This window comes from Pungitius pungitius, chromosome 19 (assembly GCF_949316345.1).
Source record: "Pungitius pungitius chromosome 19, fPunPun2.1, whole genome shotgun sequence".
Lineage (NCBI taxonomy): Eukaryota > Metazoa > Chordata > Actinopteri > Perciformes > Gasterosteidae > Pungitius > Pungitius pungitius.
In genome coordinates, this window is record NC_084918.1 from 14,326,970 (window position 1) to 14,341,176 (window position 14,207).

A 14,207-nucleotide genomic window follows, 5' to 3' on the forward strand; every position below is an offset into this window, starting at 1 on the left:
AGGTTTCACATAAATGGTTTCGTTAGATTAAGTTCAGAGGTTCCAATTCAAAATGAAAACTTGAGAAAAAGGTTTAATTACTCTTGACAAGTTTGCGTCAAAGATGTATCCGCTTTAGGTTCCTATAAGGACGGAAACTACTGAGTGAAAACAAAGTTCAGATTGCTGTTTCCTCTCCACCAAGTTTCCACACATTGGGCGACACAAAGAAAAGAGCAGATTGATTTTCTATCACGCAGAGATCTGTCAGGAGCTGCTTAGCAGTTATAGTGTGGCTTGACCGTCCTTCCCCTATTCCCAACAGATCAGTACTGACTTTGACTCTAATACAATTCAACTCCTCCTGTCTCTGCCTCACTCCAAGCAACGTGGCTGCCATTGCGGGCATCAACTCTTGGATGGATTGTAATCATTTCTGGTGGATGTCACATGTTCACAATTCATTTGGGGGGGGTCGCTTCATATTTTTCTGTAATGGACACAACGAGGGGTTTGAGTGTCATTCCCATCAGCCTCAGGTGCACTTGTTGTTGTGTTGGTGCCACGGCAATTAGCTGTAAGCACTCAAACACAACAATAACGCACAGACCACTAATGGGATTAAAGTATAACGATCATGATGTCATTTTATTAAAAGAGCTGCCACAAAGGACTGTCTGAGCAGGGAGATATTAGTATGTCTTATTAGCACCGTGAAACAGCAAGCCCAGTCCTTCCTGTCCTTTGACATTTTGCTCTTTTATGTATTTGCATTCCTTAACGATCCATAAAAATATTTCGTACGGGTCCCGTCAAGGTGATAAATAACTTACAACTACTTAAAAGCTTTCCTCTTCCTTCGTATAGAGGATGTGAGCAGTTACAATGCACACTGCATAACCATTGATACAGCATGCCAGATCTATTCCTGTTTACTTCACTGTCGGCCTTTTGCAGCTCAGACGCGTCTGCAGGTGAGCGAAACGTCTCCGCGCTGGCTGCACGAGCTCTTTGGGAAGTCGTGGACGCACTGAAAAGCCATCAAGAGGGTCGTCTTGCATGAGTTCCCCATCCGGTGGAAACTCCTCCCGTATCTGTGTTAAGAGTAACGATGCTGATATTAAAGCGCTAATTGTGGCCTCTTGCTGCAGCGCGAGACAAGCTTTACACGTTTCACTTTTCGTGTATTCCCGACTCTATACACGATGCACTCTACAACACCAGTAACCAACAAGGTGTTGGAAAAAACTCGACAATTACTCGCTACTAAGGCTATTTATTTTGCTGATTGCATTCCCCAAAAAATAACCTCTGTTTGCTACCTACACTTAATAGAAAATGAGCACAGTGGGAAATGCAAAACACTCAGTGTCTCCAGTCAAACTTGTACAATGGTTACACAGAGGAAGAAAATTTTGTTTTTCATCCAAGTTAAGGCCATGTATAAATAGCTCATAATAAGCAACTCAGGCTATTTCTGCTTTTTCGGGTTTTATTAGCTTTGAAGAAGTGTCGTAATCTCAAACAATGACAATGGGGTTTGCCATGAGTCAAGCAGCTAAGAATAATAATTAGAAAGATAAATCTGGACACAATCTGTGTCTGTGCGTGCGTGTGTGTGCGTGTGTGTGTGTGTGTGTGTGTGTGTGTGTTCTATAGATATCAGTACATGGAAGGTCATTTTAGGGGAAAGGTCAGTGGATAAAAGCTGCAAAAGGAGGAAGCACCTGTTCTTTCTCACTCAACACACACACACACACACACTTGGCAGCGTGTTGTATTGTTAAATCAAGAGTAAGAATATAAAGGCCTGCGGGCGGATCGGTGAGGCTGTGCTTGGAGTTGAGCTTGTTTTCTTACGTTTCACTCCAACCTGCCACATCTTGTGCGTGTTCATCTTTGTAGATTAATTGGCAGATGTTGGAACATGCTTTGCACAGCACGGTTCCACGGATGAAAGGAAAACACTCATCAGGGGGTTCAGTCACAATGAGCTATTGTGGAAAGTCCATTTTTAACCACTTGCAGCAAATTAATATAAAACAGAATTTTTAGGCAAACCACAAAATGCAGGCGACAGCTCATCTGCAAACATGCCGCACATTTCGAAAATGAAGAAGGAATATTTTCTTTTCCATTTAGTGCTGCCACACACACGCGCTTCTGTTCTGGGTGCTTTCTCTTTTCTTGGAAGAAATGTGCCAGTGAGTGATATGCTCCCGCTAGTTTTTCATTACCACTGGGATGTTGCGTGGAAATAAAGTTGCTTTATTTCCTTTGCGCGAGGATGGTAGCATTAAAAAGGCATTCCTGTTTCTCACCGCCTTCATTGTGCTGGCCTTGAGGGAAACAAACAATGAGCCTGACACTTTCGACACCTGCCTGCCTTCAGCCTCGTGATGATATTCATTTTTATTTTGCATATGGAATAAACTATTAGAAAAGTCTATTATTCAATCTGTCGATCTTCGTTGGCCACGTTTATTTGACAACTAAAAGCCCCTCGGGGTCATTTTAGAAAACATATGATGTATACAGGAAGTGGTTACAAGGCCCCTCTGATGCCGCTTTATTTACTTCCAGATATTTGTTTACGTTCAATTACATCAATGGCGAAAGACAGAAAGGGTTTCTGCTTAAATGAATTAAGATAACGAGGCGGCGGTCTCGGGTGGCCTTCCTGTGGTACGTGCTGATCTCTGCGTGATTTACTGGGTGCCGACGTAGGACTTGATTGCTTACACCTACACAAACACACACTTGTGTTTCATATATATTTAAAGGAGACAGCAATTAAAGTCGCATTAGCCTTCGCTCGTGTTGCGCCTGCGTTCCGGAGGAGGGCATCATGCAGCCGATAGCATCTTCTATCAGTCTTCCCAATAAGCTGAGACGTAACAACTCTCTGTCTATATCGTGTGTAGCTTAAATGTGCTTGGGGGATGTTGTTTTTTAGCTAAATCAAGATAAAACAATAGCCTTCTTTGCATTCAAAAACTACAGCTCCGATGAATATTACTGTCTAGTGTGAAGTTGTATGAGAATGTTTTCATCGAGCTTATTGAGACGAGGGAGCGATCCGTGGTACATACTCCCTAAACTGTTGTTTGGGCTAAATAAAGCCTAATTTGGTATTAGCACAAGCTAAATTGTTGAAATTGATTTGTAACTATATATTCTTTTTCACATTAAACAAAGAACGTTCAGACGAGAACAAGTTATGAGGGAGGAAAATGGGACCAGCTGTGTGATTGAGGAAAAGAGAATGAAATGATAAGCTGTGAGCGCACCATCCTGACCTCTGACCTACTGAGCCTTTCATTGTTGTCATTTTTTGGAAGAAGATTGCCCAATTGTGCAGCACACCAACTGGAGTGTTTAGTTGCAGAGGTTTTCGAGAAAAAAAAAGCCCATGTCTTCATTCTCTGTTCAGTTCTGTAGCATCGCATCTATTTCTTGTAATATTGATACTCATTGCCACTAATGGACGTCCAAGCGAACCCAAACCCACACACATTTCCAGTTTGAGGAAGTGTGTTTGACGCACTTGGACAAAAACTATTACATTTGATGCAGCCAAATGCCACCGATCTATAAAAATCGACTCCGGAATCTACTCACTTCTTTTTCTGCCTTTTGTGATCACAGATGTACACAAAATGCTTCTTACTTGGCTGATGTACATCGAGCAGCTCACACGTCGAACAAACACACCGCATACCTCGCCTGTGAAAGTGTGAACGATACTGACAATGTGCTGAAGACTATTCGGACTGTAATATTTAAATGTATAAATACCCAATGAGATCACTTGTACTGTCTGCAGGCACCCTGCATACTGCATTGTCTGTAGAAAGACTCAAGATGCCCTGCCGGTTTCGGCTGTCTGGTCCAATTTATCCTGCAGACCACCTTTGTCCCGGTGAGGAGGATAATGCAATGCAAACACAGTCGGCTCCCTCTGTGCCGACGTTGGTGACATCATCCGAGTAACGCTGCCCACGCTGACCTTCATTACAGAGGAGTTGTTTCTGGTAGTGTCAGAGAACAATCGCAGCAGAGGCACCACGTGTTTGCTCCCAGCAGCTCAGGCTGCGAGAGGCTCCTCATGGAACGCTGGTGTGGATTCAGCCAGAACGTTGTCGAAATGTGGAAATGCTCGTCCGTGACATCATCCGCGCACAACTAGTTTGGGTTGTGGGAAAGTAAGTTTGCTATAAGCACAAAGGCGTTTTTTTAAGTGGCCTCGCAGCCACCAACGCTGAAGGTAGCTCTCTGCAGATCTTCCAGGTCACCAAATATTTCCAATGAATGGAAGCAGAGAGAACAATGACGACAAAGAGAACGCATGCACGAGGGTCCTAGTGGATCTTGTTGTTTTTACACTGTGGCAGAAGTCGAGGACTAAAAGAGAGAAAGCAACATGTGGCATTTAGAATAAGAGAGAATAACGTAACGTACTGTTTGTCGGTGCTCTACAACAATCATACGTGCTGAAGGTGATTCTGTGGTTCAGGCAGCAGGACATTTTGATTCTTTCAGGTGGAAACAAACGTGACTCCAAATGAATGCTTTCCTTAAGCAGATGGTTCCTTTAGGAGTGTACGGATTTAACATGGCTTCCTCCACCATTTTTTGTTAACCAATTCCAATCATTTATTGTAGACACATTCGTTCACATACGTGTATATATATCTGTGTGCGTGTGTGTGTGTGTGTGGTAAAAGGCTCAGAAGAAAAGAACCCAGTTGAAAGGATAAATGAACAAGAATAAACAACAAACGTGCTACTGGGTGATGAAATGGATGCTGGCATGATGCCAACGCGATGCGGGCCGTGTTGCAGAGCTCTTTATGGAATAATGAACGTGGCCCCTGTGCCCGGATGGATGTGTCCTACCTGCACACGTGTAGTGCCACAGCGCCCGCCGTGCCGTTTCAAATTGTTATCCATTTGTACTCCACTGTGTTTACACACATCTTGTATGTGTCAATCGTGACAGTGATTTTTGGATGATAATTGTGAAACGGGAGAAACGCCCGGCTGCATATTACTGTTTATTGTAGGGGAAATGATCGCTATCAGTGATTTTTTTCAGTTGTTAAAAGGAGGATATTTGGTTTAGTTGTATATTGTATATTGTATCTTCTTTTTTTAATTTCTGATACAACCTCACAGGTCTGTAATATGAGCTCACACCCCACCGGCACGATGTTCCACGCGTGTCTATTGCTCGACAAAGCAAAAACAAAAAATACCCAAAGCTTGAATTCAAACTGTTTCTCGTTTTTGCAGAAGCCAGATGTTTCAACCATTCACTTATTTAAGGTTTAACGCTCTGCGGGGGTTTTGACCTGTGCTCATTTGGGGAGTTTCATGTGTTGCTTCAGCTGACGCAGGAAGGCACGAGGTATTACCCCTGATGTCATGTTATTTTAATCGCATGTGTCACAACGTTGTTACCCTATTTGCACGGTTATTTCCCGCCTAAATACAAATGTGGGTGTACGTACGTATGTATCGACGGTTTCGGCAGTCAAGGGGGGAATGTTCATAATCATATATTATATAATCATGACTTGTTAAATGTAATACAATATTTCCATGTACCTGTTTGACCACCGACGTATGGGGCTATTAAGGCTTCACACAGTGGCCATGGCTACGATATGCAATAATGAAAGCATAATGAAAGCACTCCAAATACAACTCCAGCAAGTTATAAAATAGGCAAATTAGTTTTGCAAAATGCAAAAGGTTATTTCTTCACCAGTCCGATATAAACTGATTCATCAGAACACTCACAAGGGTTCTCCTTTATCCCCACAGAAGAAATGCCTTAGACTCAGATGTCTTCACACCTTTAGTCTAACGGTAACCCCTGATTTTTAAGGCTTGAACAGTCTTGTGAATACGTTAGAAGTGAAAAGGGTTGAAGCTAAGGTTTTGTTGTAAATGCTCCAATATCTATGAAATAATTCAGCCATCCCTTTGACTGTGTGACTACACAACGAAGTGACTGATGGTGCGTTTGTGTTGCTCTCATATCGATGTGGGTCTTGAAATGTGATCTAATGTGCCTGGAGGAAAAAGCCATTTGCAGAAAATGTCTTAACAATCAGCAATCAAAGGAGGAAATGACACGGCTACAGCATGTGGCTGATGAGGAGCAAGTGGCAGAGGAATCATTAAGCGACCCAGAGGCTGTCTAAATAAGGCAGACCTAGTTGAAATGAAAATGACGACACCTGTTGTAATGGCTTGGTGTGAGTCTTCCTGTTTCTCATCAGTGGGCGTGCCAGGGGCATTCATGATGCATGATGAGGCCCAATACAATTACACCTTCAAGTCATTCAGAGTCTCCATTTGTTATTCCTCACATTCATTGATCATTTTTCGTTGTGCCACAAACCGCTCGACAGAGAACATTGAGTCACTGACGTTGGATCACGCACTTCTTTACCCCCCCCCCCCCCCCCCCCGCTCTCCGTCTGTGCTCACATTCGAGGTGATTGTGGTTTAAAATAATATTTTTCATCCAGTCTCTGGCGTGTGGCTTGTTTTCTCATTATCACAAAGGACATGAATGTCAACTCCATCATCAGCAAGCCTAATAATAAGCAAACCCAGTTTCATTTCACACTCATTTCACTTTTACCAAACACAGTTGTCTCTCACACTCAGACACGTGCTGCCCTGTCTGATGAAGATCACTTCGCCCTCTTCGGCCTTTAGAACACAAATTCTAAAGTACACAGGCAGTCAAGCCCAAACATCTCAAAATAATTCTGAAGTGCACATTTACCACAGTAAACAGTGCTACGGAAGTTATGTTTCAGCAGTGTTAACAAATAACGTATTTTGTACCAGACTGATAGAGAAGTGTGTCTGTGTTATGAGGTGAATGAGCGTTCCCCCTGGAGAAAATAAACCCACTGAAAGAAAAGACTGACTTCTGCTTTAATGAGACCCAGATTGAATTTTGTGAAGAAAAAACGTGTTGCCACCTAAAAAGATCCACCAGCTCATAAATAAGAGAAGGTGTTTGGTCTGGAACCGTCACAGCTGATTTATTTCTGTATGGGTAACTGGATTCAGCTCAAACCGATCCCGTTTGGTGCACATGCTTGGTTGGAGACAAGATAGTGACTAGCCTTAATAGCATTTAATCCATTACACAACATGAAGCACCCGACTTAACAGATAGCAGAAGAAACACTGCAAATGGATTAGCCTGTTTTTGACTCTGTTTCACTCTCTTTTTTTTGAGTATTTTGTTTGACTACATACGCACAGTCGTAGTAAAGTCAGTGTAACCACATTGACGGCTCGGGGGGAGGGGGGTTGTGCACAAGTGGATCGGGGGAAGAGAGCCTGGATACACCGGACGGATTTTCAAAGACTCAAAGACTTCGTGGATGCATGAACTAAAAAGCTCAACAGTCATGTGTAACGCGAGAGTGATGGAAGGCCACAGAAAAGCTACACAAAGAGCTCCATCTAGAGGCCAGCAGGTAAAAATGACATTTTATTTCAATTAGGTCTGTTTTCCTTTCAGAGGCTGAGAAATCAATTGTTCTGTATTAAATAGTCACTCACTCTCTATGTGGAAATGCACCTATTGTAAGTCGCTTTGGATAAAAGCGTCAGCTAAATGACGTGATGTAATGTAATGTAATAGACAGTGAGGTTGCCTTGAACCACACGATGCTCTAACTCGTGTCACATACTATTTGCACCAGGGGGGTGAAAGGTCAATGGGGGGGCACTCAGGGTTCGGTAGCCAAGAAACAGACGCATCTGACCAGCTCGCATTGGGTACTGTTCACTGTGTAAATGAAGCCACATGTCGGCTTCTTGTTTTCTTGCTAAACCGAATCAAAAAGTGTGTTTAAGTGTGACGGTAGAAACATTAAAAATGATGTCATTTCTCTGTTTCCACTCGGACAGACAAAGGGAGCCCACTGAGTTGCACTCACACAGCAACACAACTTTCTCCCCACACGTCCTTAGAAGCTCTTTCTAACACTTCTCCATCTAGCCGACAGACCCTCGGTTGCTAGGTAACCCCGTGAAACCCGTTCAGCGAGTTGAAGATAAAAGGTTTCCTTCAATTACCGAGAGAGCATGAGGTAATATCTGTCATTGATTTCTTTTGTATGTGAGAGCGAGTGTGACATTAAAGGTACGCTGTGTAATCGGGTTGTTAAATGCAGCGGGTAACTTGTGTGTTTAGCGTTAGCTTAAACGTTAGCTTAAGTTAACCCGCCAAATCACTTTATAACTATTACTCAAGTTATTCCCCAGAAAACAATATATTTCCGACCACGAGCTCTTTCACATATGAACTCTTTAACACTAACGCATTATTGAATTGTAAGATATAAAGCAATTTGCAATAATAATAATGGTTAGCATGATGTTGTGGTGATACTGTTGTGTAGATTCGTCTGTAGAAAAAGATATCACTTAATCGAAATGATCTCCTTCTGGGATTTAAATCCGTGGGATAACTACCAACAATAATTTGCAATAAATACAGTGATATCTGGAATGGATTTGAGTTGTATGAAGTAGCAGAAGATAATAAAACTTATAACTAAAGTCAGATCTATAAAGCTCCAGCTTGAGGAAATTTTCACCAACAGCCATCGGGAAAGAGAGACTCCTCACAGGAAATGTAACTCAATGCTGCACCGCCTTCTCATCTTTTCTTCCCTTCACATTTCTCAATATGGCTCCAGCATGCGGGAAGAGGGCCCCCGGGAGCCCCGACGCTCCTCCCTGCAGCATGAAGCAGCCCGGGTGATCCAGAGGACCTGGAGGAGCCATGTGGTGGGTGCTGCTGACACTAACGCACAAAACAAAGCCATCAGTCAAACTCATTTTCCTTCCCAAGCTGCAGAACAGAGAGGTCTTCAAATATTTCAAAGAGCTCATCAGCCACTGCAACCAGCGGGATCCCCGAGAGATCCTAAAAACGGTCAACCCACGAGAGGTGACGAAATACGCTGCTCTGTATTTTAGGAAACCAGCGACTGAAATGAATGGTAAGCACTGATTTCCCTGCTGTAGGCACAGCTGCTGGACGCTGCTGCAGGCGTGTTCATACGCATCCGACTCGGAGGGGTAGGAGCTAAACAATAGTAAATCACTCGACAGACCTTTGTGAAGGTCCTGGTGCACACATACATCCTTGCACCTCGCGTGTTTCTTTTCCTTCAGATTGCCTTTCCTCCCAACATCTACTACAAGATCTTCACCCATGCTCCCATCGTGGACGTGTGTGCCAGCAGCCCAAAGGACTACACCAAGCCAGGCCTCCAGGAGCACGCCGACCATGGCCGGCCTCCGATGCAGGACCGTTCCGGATGGTACCAGCGCACGGAGAACAACAACTGGAGGCTGTTCTGTAGGAAGGTGAAAAACAGACACACGAGAATGTGCACCACCAACACAAGGTGTCCTTTTGCCCGTGTGTTTTAAAGTCAGTTGCATGTGCTTCTTCTTCTGTCTTAACAGGTGGTTCCCACAAATGAGCCCAAAGAGACTGGCGCTAATAAGAAAATGGATTTTCACTATTCCAGGTTGCAGCGGCAGAAAGATGTGGGCAAGTGGAGGAAGAAGAGGAAAATTGAATGGCTGACGCAGATGTGAGTTTTATTTCGTCTTGTGTGTCTGTGCAACGGGGAAAACTTCCGGATGTCTTCAGTCAGCCTTTCTTGTGTTTTATGAGGAAATACGGCTTAAATCAGCGTCAATTTCTCTGAAAGGAAAATTCCTGTTCACCTAGAAAAACTTTAGGTTGAAAAACACTTTCAGGATCAGGAATCAGGAATCAGGAAACGTTTATTGCCATAGTATGTTGTACATACATGGAAATTGTCTTGGCGGAAGGTGCATGAAGACAGTACAATAAAGACAACATAGTGCAAATGAGATAAAAATAGAATGAAATAAAAGTATAATAAAATATAAAATATAAGCTATGGGTTAGTACGCTAAAAACTAAAGCTATGGGTTAGTAATAATGCACTGCGCAAATGAATGTGGGTTTTGTCCAGTCTCGTGTATTATTGTGTCCGTGCTCTCCCTGTGACTTGCAGGTATAACCAGGGCCGTCTGCAGACTCAGCCGGTACAACAACACGTAGTGGCGCTGTTGGTTGATTATGTCCAGCAGGCGATGGAGGCCATTGAAGAGAGGCGACACGAGGAGATTCTGGACAGGGAGCTGGATGAGCTGATGGCCTGGACCAACACTCTCAACTTCGAGGAGTACGAGCCACTCGGCGCTGTCAGCTCGGGGACAGCGAACCGTTGCACCATTGTGATGTTTTCTGTTGAATAGACCGATTCAAACTGGGTCCAAAACGGCCGAATCTTTATCCATTTGAAACATGGTTTGTTTTTTTGTAACGTACAGGTACATGCAGGATTGGCGATGTCTGGCCTGCACTCACTCATCTGAGCGGACGGCAGTGAGGGCAGCACCCCTTTGACACAACAGAAATCACTCACCCCTATCTACCAGAGCACACTTGGCTTTGCTTATTAGTTCGCCGCTCTGGCAGATGACGGGTGGGTCTTAAGTAGAAACCAAATAAAATAACCTGTCGGAAAACACTTTTTGTGCTAATGTGCTAATTGTGCAGTTATACACAATAAGGCTTTTCAGGTGGAGCTGAATACACTAGTTTATTTATAACATAAGTGATTGTTAATAAAGTAATATAGTTTTTGGTAATGTGTCTCATTGTATTGGTCAAATGGACTTCATTAAGATAATGATTTTGTTATTTGTTTTTAAAGAGATTATGAATGTTGAAGGAACCACTCTGATCCACAATCTGCAAATCGTTGAGTCTCTGACATCTAACTGGAACAAACTGATTGCAACTGGACACATCTGGCCCCCACAGAATACTTGTGTGTAAAATGAATCCTCAAAAGGGTTTGTGTTCAGTGACTGTGGAGAACAAAAAAAAGACATGAAATCCACATGTGCGCAAACTAAATTACTTATATACGCAGTTTGCAATGAAACATGTAAAATCTTGTGTCAAAGAATAAAAGTAATAGAATAGAAAAGATCGTTGTTGAAAAGAGGGGGCACCCGGATTTGAACCGGGGACCTCTTGATCTGCAGTCAAATGCTCTACCACTGAGCTATACCCCCGTTCTTACGATGACGGTTGGAAACAGAATTAATACATTATTTAGTTTTTCTGTCTACAGAAGATTTATCTTATTATTATTGTTATGGTGGTGTTAAATCATAGAGCGTTTAGAGACCACAAAATAATTATGCGTATGGTGCACGGACGCAAAATACAACGGGCCTTTAAATAGCAAATTGTAGGCGACGTAGATTTGTACCGGATGTTGCGCATAGAAAATGCGACTCAACCGGATGTACGAGTGTTTCGAAAAGAAAGTGGAAGGGACGGAATCACAATGGTACTGTTTTATCTCATCGCATGTAATATGTATGGTAACGTAAACATATGGACTACGATATTGTTTTCATAGTTATATGCGCATTTAATTGAAATGCTCCCATCTGTGTCTTGTGTCAGTGAATCCTCTGAAGTCTTGTGGCATTAGTTACGAATTTGATTAGTCACTCAAGCTAACGCTAGTTAGCATTGAGCTACGAGTGCTCCTCCTAAACTGACCGAAGACGTGTTTAGCTTCTGATATTTGTAGCTGAGCTGTGAGAAGTGAACGCGATGATGAAAGGGCGTCGTTATTTTGTTTCAGGACACCCGAGGACTTCGCTCTCAGCTGAAAGACAGTGTCCCCGTGGCAGGCTTATGTCCGCAGGGGGCTTACGGGATACAGGACTCTATGCGCAGCGGGTGAGAGACTTGAGACAACACGACTCTGGTGGTGTCACACGATGCTTCATGTTGACACATGGACACCAACGGCGCTGGGTTTAGTTGTGCTACTATGACACGCTTAATGTTTAAAACATAATGTTCATTGTCTATTGGCATGGTTTTTAGAAAGATACAATTGAGAAATAAAAGAACACATTTCCCTTCAGTGAAAATCTCCTCCACCACTTTTCTTGATATAAACATATGTGCGTAATGTTGTATAGCTTTCAGTTCCAGAAATACGTTGTTGATCGCAGTATACACACACGCACACCCCTACCATGTTTAACTACTTCACATGTTCCTCATAACAAAATGCTAGATACTTGACTAGAGACTGATCTCTGCATAAAAGAAGGGGTCAAAGTGTAGGACTCATTGCAGCAAATACGGTGGAGGATCATAATAACTCTGATGTATTTTCTCCAACAGCTTTGCGTTGGTGTTCACAACTATTGCATGCTAATTTCCCCCGGCTCCTATGCTTTTTCTTCTGATACACAGCTTCTCCAGTGTAAAGAATGAGCTTCTTCCAAGCCACCCACTGGAGCTGTCAGAGAAAAATGTGAGTGTGAAATGTGAGAGAGAAAAAAAAAAGAATTATGCCACGGTGCCTTTTATATCAGGAATCTCCACAAGACAATTTTGGGGCTATGAGTCACAAAAAGTGTATGTGATGGTCCTCTAATAAATAATAAAGTTACTAAATTAATAAATAAACAAACAAGTTACCTGAAATCTCACTTCTTGTCCTTCTGAGTTCATGGTAACTACACAAGAGAGCCATTTGTTACAAGCCGATCAGTCTAACGAGTCTAATGGTGGAATTTCCAGTTGTCCTGGATGTGTTATTCAACACAAGTATGTGTGTTTTTGTGGTGTGCAGTTCCAGCCAAACAAGGACAAGATGAATTTCTCTACGCTCAGAAACATCCAGGGCCTTCACGCTCCGCTCAAACTGCAGATGGAGTACAGGGCAGCTAGACAGGTAACACACACACACACACACAAAGAGGAACAGCACGTTCAGGTCATCCACCTTCCTCCTTGAGCACCTCTCCCCGTTTACTGTTTGTTAGTAACTCTTCTCTCTCTCTCTCTCTTGGGGTTGGACCCTCCTCCTCCTCATCCTTGCAGATCCAGCGTCTGCCGTTCTTACAGAGTTCAAACCTAACCCTGGACACGCTGCGAGGCAACGATGAGTCCATTGGCTTTGAGGACATTCTCTGCGGTGAGAACAATAACAACAACCCTTCACCCTCACGGGACCATTGGCATTACTGTCTGAATGTCATTTCTAACCACCTGATCTCACTCTGCAGATCCAGCCCAGAGCGAAATGATGGGTGAGCCACACCTGATGGTGGAATACAATCTGGGACTGTTGTGAAGGAAGATGGGCACATAATACACAGCTACACATGTAGATTTGGGTTTATTATTTGTCTGATGATTCTAATCCAGTTGGTATTTCTAATAAACTTCTTCACCTTCCTCTAGAAATTGGTTAATTTGAAAATTATTTAACTCGCATGCACAAGTTTTATGACGATGTTCAGTGATTTACAGGCATTGATAAGTTTCACTCATGAAAGCTGATTGAAGCTGATCCACTGGGTGTTTGTAATATACTTTGTAATCAACTGCAGTTCATAATCTAAATTCTAAGTCTGTTGCTAACAATATACGGGGTCTCAAATAACAGCTTCTGATCATGTCCTACAGTAAGGGAATATTTAATATTGAATTAAAAAAAGATAACTGTCCATCCAAGAGAGTGCCATAATGCTGAATCCACATCTTTCAAGTTTAAACGCCGCAGTGAAGTCAAAACTGCCGAACTTTTCCCCCATCTGCATCAGCCTGTCATCAATCAGCTGGATACGGGCCGATGCTGCAGATGCTGTCTGAGAGTGATTTTATTTGGAATAAAATAATCCTCTATTTGTTTGAAAACTTTATCTCTAATAATTAGCTCAAAATGGAGGGTATACTGTATATTGATAGGTATCACGTCCAGACTATATATATTATTATTATTATATTATATATATATTGACCTTACATATATTTTTTTATAATAATTTTTTACCAATTATTTAAAAAAAAATATTTTCTGTGACATTTTTTGACCCTACATATTTTGACTTTTTTTACAATATTTTTTTGCCCATGACATGACTGGAATGATCTTAGATGGAGCAACCTACACGTCCCTGTCACTAATGCCAAATGCCCCAAATTTCTGTACTTTAAACCTTATCTGGGTTCAACCCTCAAGGGACATGGTGGCTCTTCCTAAATCCTTTTTTAGTTTTGGGTAACTGACATTTATAAAAAATCA

At 42.5% G+C, this 14,207-nt stretch overlaps 2 protein-coding genes and 1 non-coding gene across 6 annotated transcripts; 2 read left to right on the forward strand and 1 right to left on the reverse strand.

Annotated features, from left to right (window-relative positions):
* Window positions 1–6,488: 6,488 nt before the first annotated feature.
* On the forward strand, window positions 6,489–10,991 carry c19h11orf65 (chromosome 19 C11orf65 homolog). 4 transcript variants are annotated; one of them, XM_037456674.2, is made up of 8 exons: window positions 6,489–8,111; window positions 8,724–8,814; window positions 8,879–8,977; window positions 9,055–9,108; window positions 9,205–9,399; window positions 9,502–9,632; window positions 10,086–10,256; window positions 10,405–10,991. In XM_037456674.2, the coding sequence occupies exons 1-8, from the start codon at window positions 8,107–8,109 to the stop codon at window positions 10,478–10,480; spliced, it is 822 nt and encodes a 273-aa protein (XP_037312571.2). In that variant the 5' UTR covers window positions 6,489–8,106; the 3' UTR covers window positions 10,481–10,991. The 4 variants fall into 4 exon arrangements, with proteins under 4 accessions (XP_037312571.2, XP_062415321.1, XP_037312568.2 ...); XM_062559337.1 differs by having other exon boundaries at window positions 8,885–8,977; XM_037456671.2 differs by having other exon boundaries at window positions 6,489–8,814.
* A 94-nt stretch (window positions 10,992–11,085) lies between these two features.
* trnac-gca (transfer RNA cysteine (anticodon GCA)) lies at window positions 11,086–11,157 on the reverse strand. Its single transcript has one exon. It is a non-coding gene; the product is annotated as a tRNA-Cys (tRNA).
* Window positions 11,158–11,340: 183 nt separating this feature from the next.
* pomp (proteasome maturation protein) lies at window positions 11,341–13,366 on the forward strand. Its single transcript, XM_037456643.2, has 6 exons — window positions 11,341–11,438; window positions 11,742–11,839; window positions 12,368–12,428; window positions 12,750–12,851; window positions 13,001–13,094; window positions 13,186–13,366. The coding sequence occupies exons 1-6, from the start codon at window positions 11,361–11,363 to the stop codon at window positions 13,251–13,253; spliced, it is 501 nt and encodes a 166-aa protein (XP_037312540.2). The 5' UTR covers window positions 11,341–11,360; the 3' UTR covers window positions 13,254–13,366.
* Window positions 13,367–14,207: the final 841 nt, after the last annotated feature.

Coding starts and splice junctions, on each gene's coding strand:
- pomp (XM_037456643.2), top strand. CDS start 11,361: ATGTTGCGCATAGAAAATGCGACTCAACCGGATGTACGAGTGTTTCGA. Junction 11,840..12,367: donor CAGGACTCTATGCGCAGCGG/GTGAGAGACTTG, acceptor TCTGATACACAG/CTTCTCCAGTGTAAAGAATG. Junction 13,095..13,185: donor CTTTGAGGACATTCTCTGCG/GTGAGAACAATA, acceptor CTCACTCTGCAG/ATCCAGCCCAGAGCGAAATG.
- c19h11orf65 (XM_037456671.2), top strand. CDS start 8,668: ATGCTGCACCGCCTTCTCATCTTTTCTTCCCTTCACATTTCTCAATAT. Junction 9,109..9,204: donor TACGCATCCGACTCGGAGGG/GTAGGAGCTAAA, acceptor CTTTTCCTTCAG/ATTGCCTTTCCTCCCAACAT. Junction 9,633..10,085: donor ATTGAATGGCTGACGCAGAT/GTGAGTTTTATT, acceptor TGTGACTTGCAG/GTATAACCAGGGCCGTCTGC.